This window comes from Bubalus kerabau, chromosome 2 (assembly GCF_029407905.1).
Source record: "Bubalus kerabau isolate K-KA32 ecotype Philippines breed swamp buffalo chromosome 2, PCC_UOA_SB_1v2, whole genome shotgun sequence".
NCBI classification, from domain to species: Eukaryota; Metazoa; Chordata; class Mammalia; order Artiodactyla; family Bovidae; genus Bubalus; species Bubalus kerabau.
In genome coordinates this window covers 156,399,153-156,418,751 of record NC_073625.1, presented here as the reverse complement: position 1 = coordinate 156,418,751, position 19,599 = coordinate 156,399,153, and the positions used below count along the sequence as shown (strand labels likewise).

General features: G+C 41.1%; 1 protein-coding gene across 1 annotated transcript in view; it reads right to left on the bottom strand.

Moving 5' to 3' along the window:
- VEPH1 (ventricular zone expressed PH domain containing 1) overlaps positions 1–19,599 on the bottom strand; it is a 258,723-nt gene that overhangs the window by 192,649 nt on the left and 46,475 nt on the right. Inside the window, exon 3 of the mRNA XM_055569246.1 lies at positions 6,826–7,000. Within this exon, the coding sequence (XP_055425221.1) occupies positions 6,826–7,000 (175 nt within the window). The remainder of the gene's footprint in view (positions 1–6,825; positions 7,001–19,599) is intronic.

The window sequence follows — 19,599 nt, the reverse complement described above, 5'->3', positions numbered from 1 at the left end:
TGCTGGGAAAAATATCAATAACCTCAGATACACAGATGACATCACTCTTATGGCAGAAAGCAAAGAAGAACTGAAGAGCCTCTTGATGAAAGAAAAAGAAGAGAGTGAAAAAGATGGCTTAAAACTCAACATTCAGAGAACTAAGATCACGGCATCCGGTCCTATCACTCCATGGCAAATAAGTAGGGAAACAGTGGAAACAATGACAGACTTTATTTTTTTTTTATTTAAAAATCACTGCAGATGGTGACTGCAGCCACGAAATTAAAAGATGCTTACTCCTTGGAAGTAATGCTATGACCAATCTAGACAGCATATTAAAAACCAGAGACATTACTTTGCCAACAAAGGTCCATCTAGTCAAGGCTATGGTTTTTCCAGTAGTCATGTATGGATGTGAGAGGAAATAAGGAAATAAGTCCTGAATATTCATTGGAAGGACTGATGCTGAAGCTGAAGCTCCAATTCTTTGGCCACCTGATGCAAAGAACTGACTCATTTGAAAGACCCTGATGCTGGGAAAGATTGAAGGCAGGAGGAGAAGGGGGCGAAAGAAGATGAGACAGTTGGATGGCATCACCGACTCAATGGACATGAGTTTGAGTAAACTCCGGGAGTTGGTGGTGGACAGGGAGGGCTGATGTGCTGCAGTCCACGGGGTTGCAGAGTCGGACACGACTGAGTGACTGAACTGAACCGAACCAGGTACAGAGCAAGAACTCAACGAATGTTAAGAATTCTTTATGCATTGCTGGAACTATTTTCCTAAAATTTTTATTTATGATATGTGCATCTATGTTCATAATTAAGATGAGTCTATATTTTTCTTTCCTATATTGTCTTTTGGTATTTATATCACTGCTAAACCTGCCTTATTTCCTTGTGGCTTGTAAATAATCTACTTGCAATACGGGAGACCTGGGTATGATCTCTGGGTTGGGAAAATCCCCTGAAGAAGGGAAAGGCTACCCACTCCAGTATCCTGGCCTGGAGAATTCCATAGACTGTACAGTCCATTGGGTCGAAAAAAGTCGAACCCAACTGAGCGACTTTCACTTTCATGCCTGCCTTATAAAATTAGTTGGAGCATGTACTTCTTTTTCAATTATATGAAAAAATTTAGATAAGACTGTAATCACTCCTTTCAAATTTGTTCTAATTTGCATATAGTACTAAATGTAGTAGCCTTCTTCTTCTTTTTTTTTTTTTTTTTTGATGGGCTGACTTAAAAATGCTGATAGAATTATTTGATACAGGGACATTCAGGTTTTCTATCTCCTTAGCTCTCAAGCACAAATAAAGACAACATTCTGGTCATGCTTTTAATCCTCTCTCCAAGAAGGACTTTTACAATTTCTTTTTCACTGGGAGAATTCAAAGAACGCAAAACAGACAAACAGATCTAAGAAATCTAAATAAAGGAATTTGTAGTTATATTTAATGTAAAAGTAAACAGTATAACTTATATACAATCATTAATAATGGGAAATAGCAAAAAACTAGCTTGGAACTAGCCTTCAGGGATAAATATTTAAGCCCATCTGACAGTCTCTTATGATTGATTTGGGCTTCCCTTGTGGCTCAGATGGTAAAGAATTGCCTGCAAAGCAGGAGACCCTGGTTCGATCCCTGGGTTGGAAAGATGCCCTGGAGAAGGGAATGCCTACCCACTCCAGTATTCTTGCCTGGAGAATTCCATGGACAGAGGAGCCTGGTGGGCTACAGTCCATGGGGTCACAAAGAGTTTGACACAACTAGGCAACTAACAGTCATGTCCAACTCTTTGAGACCTCATGGACCTCCAGGCTCTTCTGTCCATGGAATTCTCCAGGCAAGAATACTGGCTGCATTGGATGTACCTTTTCAATAGTGTTTTAAAAAGAAGGTAGAATCGTTCTGTTCATAAAATTTACAGACAGCAAGAACTTTGGAAGAATTGCAGATATATTGAAATGGAAGGATCATTATCAGTTAGATCTTGGCATGCCAAAGCAATGAACTGAATCTCTTAAGATGTATAAAGGAATAAAAATAAACATTTATATAAGGCTTGCTGCTGCTAAGTCACTTCAGTTGTGTCTGATGCTTTGTGATACTATGGACTGTAGCCCACCAGGCTCCTCTGTCATGGGATTCTCTAGGCAAGAATATTGGAGTGGGTTGCCATGCCCCTCTCCAGGGATCCTCCCAATCCAGGAATATAAGGCTTCAGTTAAGTTTAGTTCAGTCGCTTGCCCAGCATTAATTTACAACACTGTTAGCAACAGGTATGGACTTGGGGGTTATCTACTCCCCATCCATGTGGTTCTGCTGCAGTTTATTATGAACTCCTGCTCTGAGGGTGGCTCATGACCCAAGTCCGGCCAGTTGAAGTATGATATGCCCCTGCAACAAAGATGGATTGGTTCAGAAACGGGCATGTGGCCCATGTCAGGTCAAACAGAGATATGGAATTTTTTTTCTTAACTGGTATTCATGATAATGTGAGTGGAAGATAGAGAGGTCCATTACATGAAACATGAAAGTGAAACCAATCCACAGGAAGCAGAACTGAGTAATGACTTTGGGAATCACATTTGAGTCCTGAATCAAGCCATATGGGAAGTCTGATATACTGATGCATTTTTTTAGTCATGCATGCCAAAAAGGGATTCCTCCTCCTCCTTCTCTTCCTCTTTTTCATCATCAAACTATTTATACTTGGGCTTCTGTTACTTAAAATATAACTAATTGGTAAGTGGGATAATAATAGGACTTTGGTTAAAGAATTCTTGTGGGAATTAAATGATTTAATTGGTATAAAATGCTTAGTTCAGCATTTGGCATAAAGGGAGCATGAAATAAATTCTAGCCACTGTAGTTATTACTGCTATTACAATTATTATTGTTATCACTGAATGGATGACAATTGGTAGGAATTCAGGCACTTCCCGGGTAACTGAATTTTATAATTCCAGTCTTATGAAAACTCAGATCAAATCAAACAACTAACACTTTAGCATTTTCTGCATAAGTATAAAAATGGGAGAATAAGGATTAGGATAATATAAATCAAGGAGGAAGATCTAAAGGGGAGAAAACTAAGAAATGCCAATGTTTAGCAGGGTATACATACACAGATTTGCAAAGCAGGAAACTTACTATTCAGAGACACCAAGATCCCTTCTGTTTCGCAACTCAAAGTCTGATAGGCTTGTGTGAGTGACTGCAGTATCTTACAGACACATCAGTCCTAAAAAACTAACCCTGAAATATTCAGTCCCAACCTTTCATAGGTTAAATTATCATTTATTTTATGATGGTTTGCATAGTGCCAGATCAAATCAACTAAATCATTTATTTCAAATACTTGCAGTGAACTCAGAAAGTGTATTTTGTGTTTCAAAAGATTTCTTTGTCATTGAAAGTGCATTTCAAAAAAGTTAAAAAAAAACAAATACATGAGCTAAGTTCTTGGCTGCTACAGAGAGACAATTTAATGTTTTTCCCTCATAAATCAGTTACTTGCAAGTCTAACTACCATGATTTTAAAATGTGTGGCATGTGTAAGTGTTTGTAATTCCTATAAAATCTGTACCAAATATGTAGCCAAGGTGATAAAAAAAGCATAATTGCCTTCCTGGACTTCTAGCAAATTTAAGATCATGTATAAAGAGAAATTAGCAATTCATTCTTGTAGCTGAAGAAAATGAGCAGTGAATAATATGTACTAGTGATATCAATAAGTCTTCAGAAGGGAGTACAGGTAGAGTGATAAATTTCCACTGTCATGGCTGGGGTTTAGACAGACGCATCTGGCAGACCACTAGGCTGGCTGGTCAGATGTCTGGGGCTAGGGGTGGATACTAAGAATTCTTCTTGGGAATGTCTGGTACATTAGTCCATGGTGGGCCATAGGTATTTTGAGAACTGGAGGATTAATGTGTTACTAGCCTGACTGTACAAAAAAGATCTTTGTGACCCAGATAAGCACAATGGTGTGATCAATCACCTAGAGCCAGACATCCTGGAATGTGAAGTCAAGTGGGCCTTAGAAAGCATCACTACGAACAAAGCTAGTGGAGGTGATGGAATTCCAGTTGAGCTATTTCAAATCTTGAAAGATGATGCTGTGAAAGTGCTGCACTCAATATGCCAGCAAATTTTAAAACTCAGCAGTGGCCACAGGACTGGAAAAGGTCCGTTTTCATTCCAATCCCAAAGAAAGGCAATGCCAGAGAATGCTCAAACTACCACACGATTGCACTCATCTCACACGCTAGTAAAGTAATGCTCAAAATTCTCCAAGCCAGGCTTCAGCAATATGTGAACCGTGAACTTCCAGATGTTCAAGCTGGTTTTAGAAAAGGTAGAGGAACCAGAGATCAAATTGCTAACATCTGCTGGATCATGGAAAAAGCAAGAGAGTTCCAGAAAAACATCTATTTCTGCTTTATTGACTATGCCAAAGCCTTTGACTGTGTGGATCACAGTAAACTGTGGAAAATTCTGAAAGAGATGGGAATACCAGACCACCTGACCTGCCTCTTGAGAAACCTATATGCAGGTCAGGAAGCAACAGTTAGAACTGGACATGGAACAACAGACTGGTTCCAAATAGGAAAAGGAGTTCGTCAAGGCTGTATATTGTCACCCTGCTTATTTAACTTCTATGCAGAGTACATCATGAGAAACGCTGGGCTGGAAGAAGCACAAGCTGGAATCAAGATTGCCGGGAGAAATCTCAATAACCTCAGATATGCAGATGACACCACCCTTATGGCAGAAAGTGAAGAGGAACTAAAAAGCCTCTTGATGAAAGTGAAAGAGGAGAGTGAAAGAGTTGGCTTAAAGCTCAACATTCAGAAAACGAAGATCATGGCATCTGGTCCCATCACTTCATGGGAAATAGATGGGGAAACAGTATCAGACTTTATTTTTGGGAGCTCCAAAATCACTGCAGATGGTGACTGCAGCCATGAAATTAAAAGACGCTTACTCCTTGGAAGGAAAGTTATGACCAACCTAGATAGCCTATTGAAAAGCAGAGACATTACTTTGCCAACAAAGGTCCGACTAGTCAAGGCTATGGTTTTTCCAGTGGTCATATATGGATATGAGAGTTGGACTGTGAAGAAAGCTAAGCACCGAAGAATTGATGCTTTTGAACTGTGGTGTTAGAGAAGACTCTTGAGAATCCCTTGGTCTGCAAGGAGATCCAACCAGTCTATTCTAAAGGAGACCAGTTCTGGGTGTTCATTGGAAGGACTGATGCTGAGGCTGAAACTTCAATACTTTGGCCACCTCATGTGAAGAGTTGACTCACTGAAAAAGACTCTGATGCCTGGAGGCATTGGGGGCAGGAGGAGAAGGGGATGAGAGAGGATATGATGGCTGGATGGCTTCACCAACTCAATGGACATGAGTTGGGTAAAGTCCGAGAGTTGGTGATAGATAGAGAGGCATGGTGTGCTGCGATTCATGGGGTCGCAAAGAGTCGGACACGACTGAGCGACTGAACTGAACTGAGCCTGACTCTTGGGCGAATAGTTGAGCTTAGGGGAGAGAGAAAGAATTTTAGATAAAATGGAACAACATATTTTACTGAAAACTCAGTATCATACTTTGACGCTGGGAGCCAAGCAACCTGTCTCTGGCTCTCTACCAAAATGTAACACCAAGGAGAAAGACAGGTGTTCTTCCCATCCTGTATCCTGGCCCATGCTACTACAGTGGACTGAGGACTAGTGGCTTCTGAAATTTCAGGGGTAGTAGCAGCACAAAGAGACAGAGGTTTCCATCCCAGGCAGTGCAGAATGGGGTCATGTCCATTCCTGGGATCTTCATGGTAATAGCCACAGAGTTTGGTGGGCTCAGGGTGGTACACATGGGCATCACCACACTCTGCTGTACCAAGAAGAGAATATTGGGGACTTTCAGAAATACTTGCTGTGAGAGCACTTTCCAAAAAGTTGATGCTCCACTTGAGCATGTGGGGCATGTGGCAATCAAAGCTGGGCCAAGATACTCAAGGACTTCAGACATTTGAGGCTGGGGATATTTGAGTCCATATCAAATAATACCAAATATTGTTCTTTGATCCCAAACCACACAAAAGAAAGAAGTTTCTGAGAGATCTAAAACCAAAGGAAAAACCACAAGAGAAGAGAATATTCTGACTGGACTAACTTGATCTCTTTCATTCAAATATGAAAGCATTAACAGAGATGTCCTGATCTGATGCTCCATGATAGTATTTAATACAATTACAAATCAGTTCCAAATCATGTTCACATTTAAGAAGTCTTGACACATTCTCTGGTATATTTCATTTGGCATTTCATACTTTTGGAAAACTTCAGATGATGAGCTTTTCCATCTTCCACTGAGAGCAGTGGAACACAGTCCACTCAGTACAGACAGGTTCTGCACAGTTGGTAGTTGGACAAGATGACCAGAGGCACAGAAAACACAATCTCCAAATGAGACCCATAGAGTTGGAAAGAAGCACAAAGAAGGGCCTCCCTGGTTGCTCAGCTGGTAAAGAATCTGCCTGCAATGCAGGAGACCCAGGTTCAATCCCTGTGTCAGGAAGATCCCCTGGAGAATGGAATGGCATATAACTCATCTAAGGAGTTTAAAGAATAAAGAATTCACCTGCCTGGTGAAGAGACCCAGACTCACCCAATTCAAGTAACCTTACCTCCAGACACCTAGCGGCAAAGCAGAGAATGCAATGTACCTCTCAATACTTAAGTCTCTCTTCCCACAAACCATAGCTGCTTTATGAAAATACTTTAAAACGACTCCTAAAACACATTCCCAGGCTCAGCCTTTACACCATACCTTGGAGTATGCTCTTTACTATAACCTCTGTGTGATCAGCCAGGAGGTCCGCCTTGGTAATTGCAGCCAGGGACAGGTAGTTGGACATATTCCGGCACAGTTCCTTGTTGCCTCTGTGGAGGAATTTCACTGCAATGGGGATGGCTAATGCCATCACAGGGGGTCGGTTGTAATTCTGAGGAAATATAAGAAATCAACAAATAATAAGTGGCTCATTCTTCATTCATTTATTCATTCATTCAAAAAATATTTATTGAACTAAGCTCCCAGAGAACAGCTGTGAAAATACAGGGCCCACTTTATCTTCCTTGTATTTGGGAATTCATGCAACTCTTGTTCTTTTTTTTTTTTTGTGGGTATTTTATTTATTTTTTTTTTTAATTTTATTTTATTTTTAAACTTTACATAATTGTTCTTGCTCTAGTTAGAGAGACTTAGAGGCAAATAGGTACTTAATAGCATAGGCTGATGAAGGTCATGATAAGGAAAGTGGAGGGAGATAAGGAAGCAAAAAAGGAGCTTAGCCCAGTCTCAAGAGATTGTCAAGGAAGACTTCCTGGAGGAGGTGATATCTTCACTGAGACCTGCTGGATGAGTAACAGATGCTTGGGGAATAGCAAGACAAAAGAGTAGAAAAAAGTAGACAAAAGAAAAGAGTAGACAATAGGAAAAGCGTGTGAGAAGGCAGAGAGATGGGAGAACTTGTGCATCTGCTGCTGCTGCTAAGTTGCTTCAGTCGTGTCCGACTCTGTGCGACCCCATAGACGGCAGCCCACCAGGCACCCCCGTCCCTGGGATTCTCCAGGCAAGAACACTGGAGTGGGTTGCCATTTCCTTCTCCAATGCATGAAAATGAAAAGTGAAAGTAAAGTCGCTCAGTCATGTCCGACCCTCAGCAACCCCATGGACTGCAGCCTTCCAAGCTCTTCTGTCCATGGGATTTGCCAAGCAAGAGTACTGGAGTGGGGTGCCATTGCCTTCTCCTGTGCATCTGGGGAACTGTAAATAGTTCAGAATGGATGATATGGGGTACAGCTGAGAAAACTGGGATAGAAGATGAAAGAGGGGACTGGAAAGGTAAACGGGGGTATGATTATGAAAGGTCTGGCACCATGCTAAGGAGTTTGGAACTGATCCTTAGGATAATCAGAAATCACTGATGAGAGGAATAACTCAGATTTATACTTGAGAAAAGTCCAAGGAATGTTGAATAAGTTGCTACCTGACTGCATCTTAAAATCTAAAGTTTCAGCTAATGAAATTAAAAAGAAAAAAGATGAATGAACATAAGACTAAACTGAACATAAGACTAAAAACTAAAGGTATTCTGGATCCTGAAATAATTCTCTTTTTTATGTACTTTGTAACAGAATATTGATATCTTTACATATAAAATAGTGCTATCAGCACTCAATTACCTAATCAGGGAATAATATTTGGAAAATACAAATTGTTTTCTTGCGAATGAGTGGTATGCCTTCCTTACCATTAATTATTCTGACAATCAACCCCACTCCTTAGGCTAAGTCTAAAGCAAAAGTTGCACAAGTGCACAATGTGTTTGACTTTACATTATTATATTAGAAATAAAAATGTAGTTTTTCTCTAACTGTTGATGTGGAAAGTGCTTCTACCTTTCTACCCATCGATTATCCCCTTCTAATACCTCCTACAATTCTAGGTTTGTGATAGGTGTTCAATCAACATTTGTGAAGTTGAATAACTAATGAAGAAAATGCAAAACTATAGTGATCGTTGTGATGGGGAACGCAATGTGGTGGGAGGAAGGAAGGTGAAGGGGTGGGAAAGGGCCTGCTGGCCCCCATCCTCTCGCTTGGGTCACCAAGGCCAGCGATGGCCTCCCAGTGACGTCCATCTTCAGGGCTAGCTGATTGGGCAGGTGAGCTGTTACATACTCCTTAGCAGACAGGACTTCCTCAGACACCTCCCAGGTACTTCTCTAATGAAGGCAATTACACCCTTAGTTCTATGGGTGGTCAAATGACTCAGGCACTGACCAACCAGAGAATCATATTTCCAAGTGGTAAGTTCAGGGATGGACAAGTTACCCAACTATAATGGAGGAGCTATTCAAGGGCCTGTGAAAGAGATTGACCTCAGTAGGAGAGAATCTGTATGAGATATGAGGCAACACAGATCTGAGACAAGAGAAATCTGGTGACACCATTTAAGCCCAAGTGTCAGTCTGTGCCTGAGGCCAGTTCTAGCCCTAAATGTTTCTAAATGAGCTAATAAGTCTCTTGTGCATAAGTTTTTTTTTCTTCCCAGTTCCTGGAAACAAAAATATAATAGACTTGATAAATCCTTAATCCATTCTTGTAGTTCTACCCATTTTTTAGATTCAAGAATCAGTCTGACTCTTGAGCAGAAAAAACAGGTATTCAACAACCTAAGCTGATGTCCCACTGTGAAGTGAGCCATGATGGAATCTCTGACCCAATTCCTTGGTGACAAATCACGTGTTTATATAGCATATCCACTCCATAGGTCTCTGTCCTATTCTTCTGAGGGTTCCTAACATCATCTAACTATCAGAACCAGGGACTGCAGTCAGACTTCTCTCGGACCAGGCTTTATCAAGAGTGTCTCCCCTCCTGGTAATTTGATTAGGCCTGATTAGACTGGGCCATTCCTGGTGTGATGAGCTGTGAGGGATCCCTGGGAGGCTGGCTGCTCCATGCCCTTCAGCATTACAAGTCTGCATGTGTGCTTGGCTAGGTCTTACAGAACTGTTTGCATCCACTGAGGGAGACTCACACTGAGGGATTTCCAAAAGGCTGGTGCGTGATCAGGTATGCCAATTTACTCTCTTACAGTGAATCTTTCCAGGTCAGGCCCTTTCACATCACCAAGACCTCAGGAGCCAGATTACTAACCAGAATGTTCACTCATGGGCAGAAGAGCCGATCAGAACAAAGGAATACCTTACGGGCCATTTCATCTAGGCCAGGTCCTACTCTATAGCCAAATCCCCATCTCTGGTGACTGGAACTTTCTTGTCTATCAGATTCAGTTTCTACTAGCGCCACCCCTTTGACAGTGCTAGGTAAATGTGCCAAAATAACAACCCTATACTGAGCGTCCTCTTTTTGTTGACACACTCTTCAGACATGTGGTGTTAGGAGAGTCAATTAATTTGTCTATTTCCTCCATTATAATCATATTCTATGCCTGCTCCCTTGTGTGCAAGTATGTTCAGTCATGTTTGACTCTTTGCAACCCTATGGACTGTCGCCCGCCAGGCTCCGGCTCCTTTGCCCACGGAATTCTCCAAGCAAGAATAATGGAGTGGGTTGCTATTTTCTCCTCCAGGGGACCTTCCCAACTCAAGGATCAAACCTGTGTCTCCTGCATTGGCGGTGGATTCTTTACCACTGACCTGCTCCCCAGAGGTTACATTTATTCAATAAGTTGGAACCTTGAGTATGTCCCAAACCTCTCTGTTTCACCTATCAATTTCTTGGGTTGCCCCAATCTCTCCATGGTGTGTAGGTTTTTGAAAATTGACCTCTGACATATCTTTGTCCCTGTCAAGGCTACCAAAGCCCCAGTTTTGAGAGTGGAACACAATCACACAATTCGCAAAGTTTTCCAACAAAGAATATCTTGCTCAAGGTTATTTTATCTTCTCTGAGTCTTTAGCCAAGAACAACTTGCAGCTAGAGAAGTGTATGCCTTCCATGAGAGGAAAATATCTCCAAGCATATTTACCTGTAACTTTCTGAGAATCCATGATGGAGGTATTGGAAGTAGAACTCAAGTGTTTCCTACTAATTGTGAACAGAGATAAGCATACTAAAAGATCACTGTAAAATTATATTCATAACTAATAACTAATGCTTTTAAACCTTGGGAATGAGCTAACACTTTCCAGCAACAATGAAAGAAAAGTCTGTCTTAACCATTTTGATCATATTTTTTTTTTTTTACAACAATTCTAGATGTCCTAGAGAAAAATAGTGGGCAGCTATTAAAGTCTTTGAAGTGTGGTTCCAAGTGAAAATTGTTAAAAAATTTTAAAATGTATAATGTCATTATTAAAAAAATAAAACTCTAACACACTCAATTTTTCTGTTTTCCTCCCCCATATGTCATCTGGAAATCTCTCAAATGACAAGAGAAGTGAAACATTAAGCAAAGAACAAGTAGTTCGTATATACACCAAAGAATTGCCACCAATGGCTCTCAATCTCTGAACAGCATCTAGATAGTTCCTAGTGTTTCAAGAGGTCATGGGCACTACTGACAGCAACAGGGTATGAGTAAAGGGCTAGGAGGCCAAGATGAGGCTGGGCAAGTACACACACCCTCCTTCCAATGCTTGAGCTTTGCTCTCAAGTTAAGCAAAAGGATTTGCTAACGCAGTAGATCTCAGGTCCCTGAAATAACTTTATCTCCAGGATTATCTGGATTCCAGGAATGCTAACGGTATGCATTCAAAGAAAGCCCCCATGATTGCTCATACAATCAAACTACTTTAACACCAACTGTTAATGGCAGAGCTTATGCTAGATCTTGCCTTTCTATGCAGATGTAAGCACAAATGGCATCTGTATCATCTTACAGACAGTTCAGTACTCAGTACTCAGGGAACAATTCAGTTAAGTACAGGGTAGAAATAAAGACTTACTCATGGGAACAGTTATATCCAGCAATAGAAGCTAAACAAGAGGACTTCATTCTACAATTGCCAAGAGTTGTATTTCTTAACTAGATCAGCACCAATTTGAGCTCTTGGTGGAGATTTTCCTTTGGAAAATGCACTTTGGGAAGGTTTCCCAGTGTTTTAAAATTGAAAAGAATAAAGCTAAGTAAAAGATATATATATATATATATATATATGTATCTCTCTCTCTCTCTCTGAGGTGATAGCCACTAAAAGTCTCTTTGGCTCTTAGGCTTTGAATTCAACTAAGAACCATAAAATATTAATCTCAAGAAATATTATATACCATATGTTAAAATGGCTATTTTATGGTTTTTCATCCCCCATTGTGGATTAGATAATCAAAATTTGGATTTACATATAATATGCTTGGTTCTGAGCAGTATGGCTATATATAAAATCTAAATTGCATCCACCTAAGTTTTCCTAGTGTATTTTCTGACAAGCAATAAGGAAGTGGGTCTCAGGAACCTGAGGCCAGGGGTCCCAGTCTCCTCTCATTTCATGCTGCTGTCGTGTGTGGCATTAAATGATGACCTGGTACTAGGGCCACTCCGAGGAGAAGCACAGCTGGTGCAAAAGCAAGAGGGCAGTCAAGTCTCCTGAGCTACTTATGTGTTCATCTGTCTATTCATTCATTCAGTAAGTATTTTGAGCACCTACTATGTGCCATTCCAAGTTCCAGGTGCTGGGCCCACATCAGTGAATACAACTAAGTTTCTATTTTGGGCAGGGGGAGACAGGCAATAAACAATGGTAAAAGAAATAATTAAATGACAGAGTCAATGCTGTTTTAGCATCAACATTAGCATGCAGCTAATGATAATGATGACAATACCAGCCAAAGCTAATACTCATGGAGCACTTCCTGTGTCTTAAATTTTTTATGTCTATCCATCTAATCCTCACAACAAACTCATGAGGCAGCTACTCATATCATCTGTATTTTATACCTGAGGAAATTAGGGCCCCAAAAGATGAAATGCCCAAGATCAAACTGCCAGTAAATGGTAGAGTTGGGATTGCCTATTGAATATATTCCTAGATGAACATGAGCAGTCCTGCCTCTAAGAGATGAAAATGAAATGCTCTCAAAACTACCCAAGGCATTTTGCATGGAATGTCAGCCAGGGATAGATTTTGAATATTCATGCAGTGTTAACTGGACAGGAGGAAATACGAAAATTGAGGTATGGAATCAAAGTAAATGGACAGTGGAGGTCCTTCTATAAAGAAGGAAAAATAGGCCAAGAGTAGCTACCCCACGCCCGAGGTCAGGGGCAGCCGCCGAGAGGAGCAACCCCACGTCCCGTGAGCGGTGGCTGTGCGGGAGGGCTGAGAGGGCTGAGGAGGGCTGAGAGGAGCTACTCCATGTTCAAGATCAGGAGTGGCGGTGGTGAGGAGATACCCCTCATCCAAGGTAAGGAGCAGTGGTTGTGCTTTGCTGGAGCAGCTGTAAAGAGATATCCCACGTCCAAGGTAACAGAAACCCAAGTAAGACAGGAAGGGATACCCCACGTCTAAGGTAACAGAAACCCAACTAAGATGGTAGGTGTTACAAGAGGGCATCAGAGGGCAGACACACTGAAACCATAATCACAGAAAACTAGTCAATCTAATCACACGGACCACAGCCTTGTCTAACTCAATGAACCTAACCCATGCCCTGTAGGGCCACCCAAGACGGACAGGTCATGATGGAGAGGTCTGACAGAATGTGGTCCACTGGAGAAGGGAATGGCAAACCACTTCAGTATTCTTGCCTTGAGAACCCCATGAACAGTATGAAAAGGCAAAATGATAGGATACTGAAAGAGGAACTCCCCAGGCCGGTAGGTGCCCAATATGCTACAGGAGATCAGTGGAGAAATAACTCCAGAAAGAATGAAGGGATGGAGCCAAAGCAAAAAGAATACCCAGCTGTGGATGTGACTGGTGATAGAAGCAAGGTCCGATGCTGTAAAGAGAAATATTGCATAGGAACCTGGAATGTTAGGTCCATGAATCAAGAGAAATTGGAAGTGGTCAAACAGGAGATGGCAAGAGTGAATGTCGACATTCTAGGAATCAGTGAACTGAAATGGACTGGAATGGGTGAATTTAACTCAGATGACCATTATATCTACTACTGTGGGCAGGAATCCCTTAGAAGAAATGGAGTGGCCATCATGGTCAACAAAAGAGTCCGAAATGCAGTACTTGGATGCAGTCTCAAAAACGACAGAATGATCTCTGTTCGTTTCCAAGGCAAACCATTCAATATCACCAGTAATCCAAGTCTATGCCCCAACCAGTAACACTGAAGAAGCTGAAGTTGAACAGTTCTATGAAGACCTACAAGACCTTTTAGAACTAACACCCAAAAAAGAAGTCCTTTTCATTACAGAGGACTGGAATGCAAAAGTAGGAAGTCAAGAAACACCTGGAGTAACAGGCAAATTTGGCCTTGGAATATGGAATGAAGCAGGGCAAAGGCTAATAGAGTTTTGCCAAGAGAACGCACTGGTCATAGCAAACACTCTCTTCCAACAACACAAGAGAAGACTCTACACATGGACATCACCAGATGGTCAACACCAAAATCAGACTGATTATATTCTTTGCAGCCAAAGATGGAGAAGCTCTATACAGTCAGCAAAAACAAGACCGGGAGCTGACTGTGGCTCAGATCATGAACTCCTTATTGCCAAATTCAGACTGAAATTGAAAAAAGTAGGGAAAACCACTAGACCATTCAGGTATGACCTAAATCAAATCCCTTATGATTATACAGTGGAAGTGAGATATAGATTTAAGGGACTAGATCTGATAGACAGAGTGCCTGATCAACTATGGACAGAGGTTTGTGACATTGTACAGGAGACAGGGATCAAGACCATCCCCATGGAAAAGAAATGCAAAAAAGCAAAATGGCTGTCTGCAGAGGCCTTACAAATAGCTGTGAAAAGAAGAAAAGTGAAAAACAAAGGAGAAAAGGAAAGAGATAAGCATCTGAATGCAGAGTTACAAAGAATAGCAAGAAGAGATACGAGAGCCTTCCTCAGAGATCAATGCAAAAAAATAGAGGAAAACAACAGAATGGGAAAGACTAGAGATCTCTTCAAGAAAATTAGGGATACCAAGGCAATATTTCATGCAAAGATGGGCTCGATAAAGGACAGAAATGGTATGGACCTAACAGAAGCAGAAGATATTAAGAAGAGGTGGCAAGTTTACACAGAAGAACTGTACAAAAAAGATCTTCACAACCCAGATAATCACGATGGTGTGATCACTCACCTAGAGCCAGACATCCTGGAATGTGAAGTCAAGTGGGCCTTAGAAAGCACCACTACGAACAAAGCTAGTGGAGGTGATGGAATTCCAGTTGAGCTACTTCAAATCCTGAAAGATGATGCTATAAAAGTGCTGCACTCAATATGCCAGCAAATTTAGAAAACCCAGCAGTGGCCACAGGACTGGAAAAGGTCAGTTTTCATTCCAAACCCGAAGAAAGGCAATGCCAAAGAATGCGCAAACTACCGCACAGTTGCCCTCATCTCACACACTAGTAATGCTCAAAGTTCTCCAAGCCAGGCTTCAGCAATACATGAACCGTGAACTTCCTGATGTTCAAGCTGGTTTTAGAAAAGGTAGAGGAACCAGAGATCAAATTGCCAACATCTGCTGGATCATGAAGAAAGCAAGAGAGTTCCAGAAAAACATCTATTTCTGCTTTATTGACTATGCCAAAGCCTTTGACTGTGTGGATCACAATAAACTGTGGAAAATTCTGAAAGAGATGGGAATACCAGACCACCTGACCTGCCTCTTGAGAAACCTATATGCAGGTCAGGAAGCAACAGTTGGAACTGGACATGGAACAACAGACTGGTTCCAAATAGGAAAAGGAGTACGTCAAGGCTTTATATTGTCACCCTGCTTATTTAACTTCTATGCAGAGTACATCATGAGAAACGCTGGGCTGGAAGAAGCACAAGCTGGAATCAAGATTGCCAGGAGAAATCTCAATAACCTCAGATATGCAGATGACACCACCCTTATGGCAGAAAGTGAAGAGGAACTAAAAAGCCTCTTGATGAAAGTGAAAGAGGAGAGTGAAAAAGTTGGCTTAAAGCTCAACATTCAGAAAACGAAGATCATGGCATCTGGTCCCATCACTTCATGGGAAATAGATGCGGAAACAGTGGAAACAGTGTCAGGCTTTATTTTTTGGGCCTCCAAAATCACTGCAGATGGTGATTGCAGCCATGAAATTAAAAGATGCTTACTCCTTGGAAGGAAAGTTATGACCAACCTAGATAGCATATTCAAAAGCAGAGACATTACTTTGCCAACAAAGGTCCATCTAGTCAAGGCTATGGTTTTTCCAGTGGTCATGCATGGATGTGAGAGTTGGCCTGTGAAGAAAGCTGAGCACCGAAGAATTGATGCTTTTGAACTGTGGTGCTGGAGAAGACTCTTGAGACTCCCTTGGACTGCAAGGAGATCCAACCAGTCGGTTCTAAAGGAGATCAGACCTGGGCGTTCATTGGAAGGACTGATGCTAAAGCTGAAACTCCAGTACTTTGGCCACCTCATGTGAAGAGTAGACTCATTCAAAAAGACTCTGATGCTGGGAGGGACTGGGGGCAGGAGGAGAAGGGGATGACAGAGCATGAGATGGCTGGATGGCATCACCATCTTGATGGACATGAGTTTGAGTAAACTCCAGGAGTTGATGATGTACAGAGTGGCCTGGTGTGCTGTGATTGATCAGGTCTCAAAGAGTCAGACACGAATGAGCGGCTGAACTGAACTGAACTAGGTGCATTTTTATTTTCTTCAATCATCTTCATATGTGCATTTATCCTAGAATATAATGTGCCTTGTTGGGTGTGTGTAGGGAGTATATTCTCTTTCATGATTTTTCCAGAGACAAAGAAATAAGCATTGGCCAACTCCATATAGAACCCTGGTCAGAGGAAGCTGTGGTTTGAAATAGGTACTTCCCAATAGAGGCAGGACTACAAATGGAGGTTGCTTGTATTGTTAAGCCCATTTTATAGATGGCAAAACAGAGGCTTAGAGAGATTAAAATAGCTTGTCAATCACTCATTGATATGACATAAAGAACACCTGACCCTAAGGCCTTCAAGTTCCAAACTCTTTGTTCTTAGCTCTCGGCATCTCCTAAGGAAGTCAGAATTTCACACTAGGAGATGATCTGAGATCACCTTACAGATGTCTAAAGGCATGGAGTGGATTGCCAAGAGAGTATCACCCAAGACAAAAGAAACCAGAACTCAGAAAAGATGCTTCACACATGTATGGATTCTGTATTAAGGAAGGTATAGTAGTTGAATTCTAGAATTTTAAAAATTATTTTAAGGTAAATGAGAGTTGGACTGTGAAGAAGGCTGAGCACCGAAGAATTGATGCTTTTGAACTGTGGTGTGGGAGAAGACTCTTGAGAGTCCCTTGGAGTGCAAGGAGATCCAACCAGTCCATTCTAGAGGAGATCAGCTGTGGGTGTTCTTTGGAAGGAATGATGCTGAAGCTGAAACTTCAGTACTTTGGCCACCTCATGCGATGAGTTGACTCACTGGAAAAAACTCTGATGCTGGGAGGGATTGGGGGCAGGAGGAGAAGGGGACAACAGAGGATGACATGGCTAGATGGCATCACCGACTTGATGGACGTGAGTTTGAGTGAACTCCAGGAGTTGGTGATGGACAGGGAGGCCTGGCGTGCTGCGATTCATGGGGTTACAAAGAGTCGGACATGACTGAGTGATTGAACTGAACTGAAATGAGGTAAGTTCATATAGTTAAGGACCAAGAAAAGAAACAATTTAAAATAATTCTACTAAGAGTAGAATAGAAATGGACACTTGATGTAGGTTTGAACGTAGGTTGAAAAAGAAAATTTAGGGGGAAAAAAAGGCAGAAAGTTTGTGTGTGTGAGGGAACATATTTAGCTTGAAGTGACAGTGAAATGCCCAGGGGAAAAAATGGCAAAGGACATAGGGAGAAGAATTGGTGGGCCCTTGCTTGATTTAGATAGCATGATATTGGGATTGCTTATCTTGGGAGTTGGGTGGAGGGAATCTGTGCTTGTATAGCTAAAAATGCTAAGTGGTTGACTTTAAAGTTGATCTACTGTTTTATTTTACTAACACACACACACACACACAAGAGAATGAGTCATCTGGATTTGCCCATGTTTCCCACAAGAACCTATTTTACAAGTAGGACAAAATCTTCTTTTCAATGTTTATTGCACAACAAAAAGTTCTCCTTGAAGTCTGATGAAAGCCAAATGCCAAGGCTAAGACCACAGCCTTGCCTTTGGTTCATGGCAGGGGGTGGGGGGTAGCTGACTTTCTGGGATCACATCCCCAGGGGTAGCCTCGACAAATTGCTGCACTATGCTCTGAGAAAAGCGAGTTTGCTTCAGGGCTTTCCGCCTTGCATTATTACACCTTCTGCTGCTTAGAGCGTGCACAATAGACACCCTGTGCCCACACTGGCCCTACAGGCTGGAATCATCCACTCTGTGACTCACTTGTCTCTCTGAACCAATATAGCTAACTTTTAGCCCTGTTCTCTGTCCCTTTCCAAAATAGCAGTGCTTGTCCTCAGGGGCCTGCTCTCAACAATCTTACAAACTCTCTGACACTGAATCATTGATCAGCAGTGAGTTTCATGTTTGGGTTTTTTTCTTTTTATAGTCCTTAGCCCATTCTGGAGTCTCTATTGAATTAACTGATGATTCCCATACATTGTTCTTATAAAGGCAGCAAGTAAATTAAATCTAATTATTAATTTGTTTTGTTGTGACTTTTTTTAATTTCAAAAAGTAGAATTCTTTGTGATTAGTTATACATACACTATTTTTGAAATTATTTTCTATTATAGGTTATTACAAGATATTGAATAGTGCTATACAGTAAACCCTGTGCTATACAGTAAACCTTTGTTGCTTGCTGCATATCTATTGTATAAAATTAGAAATCTAGCATTCTGTTCATACTAAGTCAAACAAGTAGAATCAAAATGTAATTATTTTTAGTTAGGCAAAAATTTGTAAGGTTTCTAAAATATATATATTATACATATTATTTATATATATGTATACAAGAGCTTTTCTACAATGTTTGATAAAGGCTTGCTAGAGAAGATGGAGAAATTGGAAAACATAAACTAAATGAAATGGCAGCTCGGAAGAGTTTCATGTTTTTATTTGTTCCCCACCACCTCCTTTTTAAGTAGGAGACATAATGCCTTCCCAGAATGGAACATCTCTTTATGTTAGAATGTGGGGTATTTTGGAATGACAGCCTGCTCAGTTCTCTGATCTTGGTCTCATTTCACAAATCTGGACTATGAGACAATCTGTTTTTTCTGCCTGGAATGCTTTCTCACTGAACTTTTCCTACCTGGCAAAACTACCAGTAGTTGCTCATAACTCTTTCAAATTTGATCTCCATCCAGAAAGCCTTCCAGACTCTAGAACTGTGTTAACACACAGTCATGTGAAGACCCTGAGCCTCTGGAAAGTGACTAGTGCAAGGTAATCTGTGCTAACGCACACAGTAGATTTATGTGACTTAGTATACAAAAAACAAGTAAAATGGTTCATTGATTTTCACACCAATTACATGTTTACATTTTGGATATACTGGATGAAGGAAAACATAGTATTGAATTAATTTCATTTGTTTCTTTTCACTTCTTTTTGATGTGGCTATTAAAAAATGTTAAGTCCCGTATATGGCTCATGTTTGCAGCTTACATTTTATTTCTATTGGATAGTGCTGCCAGAGTCTAGACCACTGGTTTTGAAATCACAGGAGGAGCTGGAGAATGCCGCTAATCTTTGAGTTTCTGTCTGAAAATTTGTGAATGGTAATTTGGAGTGAAGTAATTTAGGTTTCTGATGTGTCAATAACCTAGTCAAGAATAATCAACAAACAAGTGGTTACTAGCAGTCACCAGTAGAGGGGTGGAGGGGCAATATAGGGGAGTGGGACGTAAAAACTATCAGGTGTAAGATAGGCTCAATGATGTACTGTGCAACATGCGGAATATAGCCAATATTTTGTA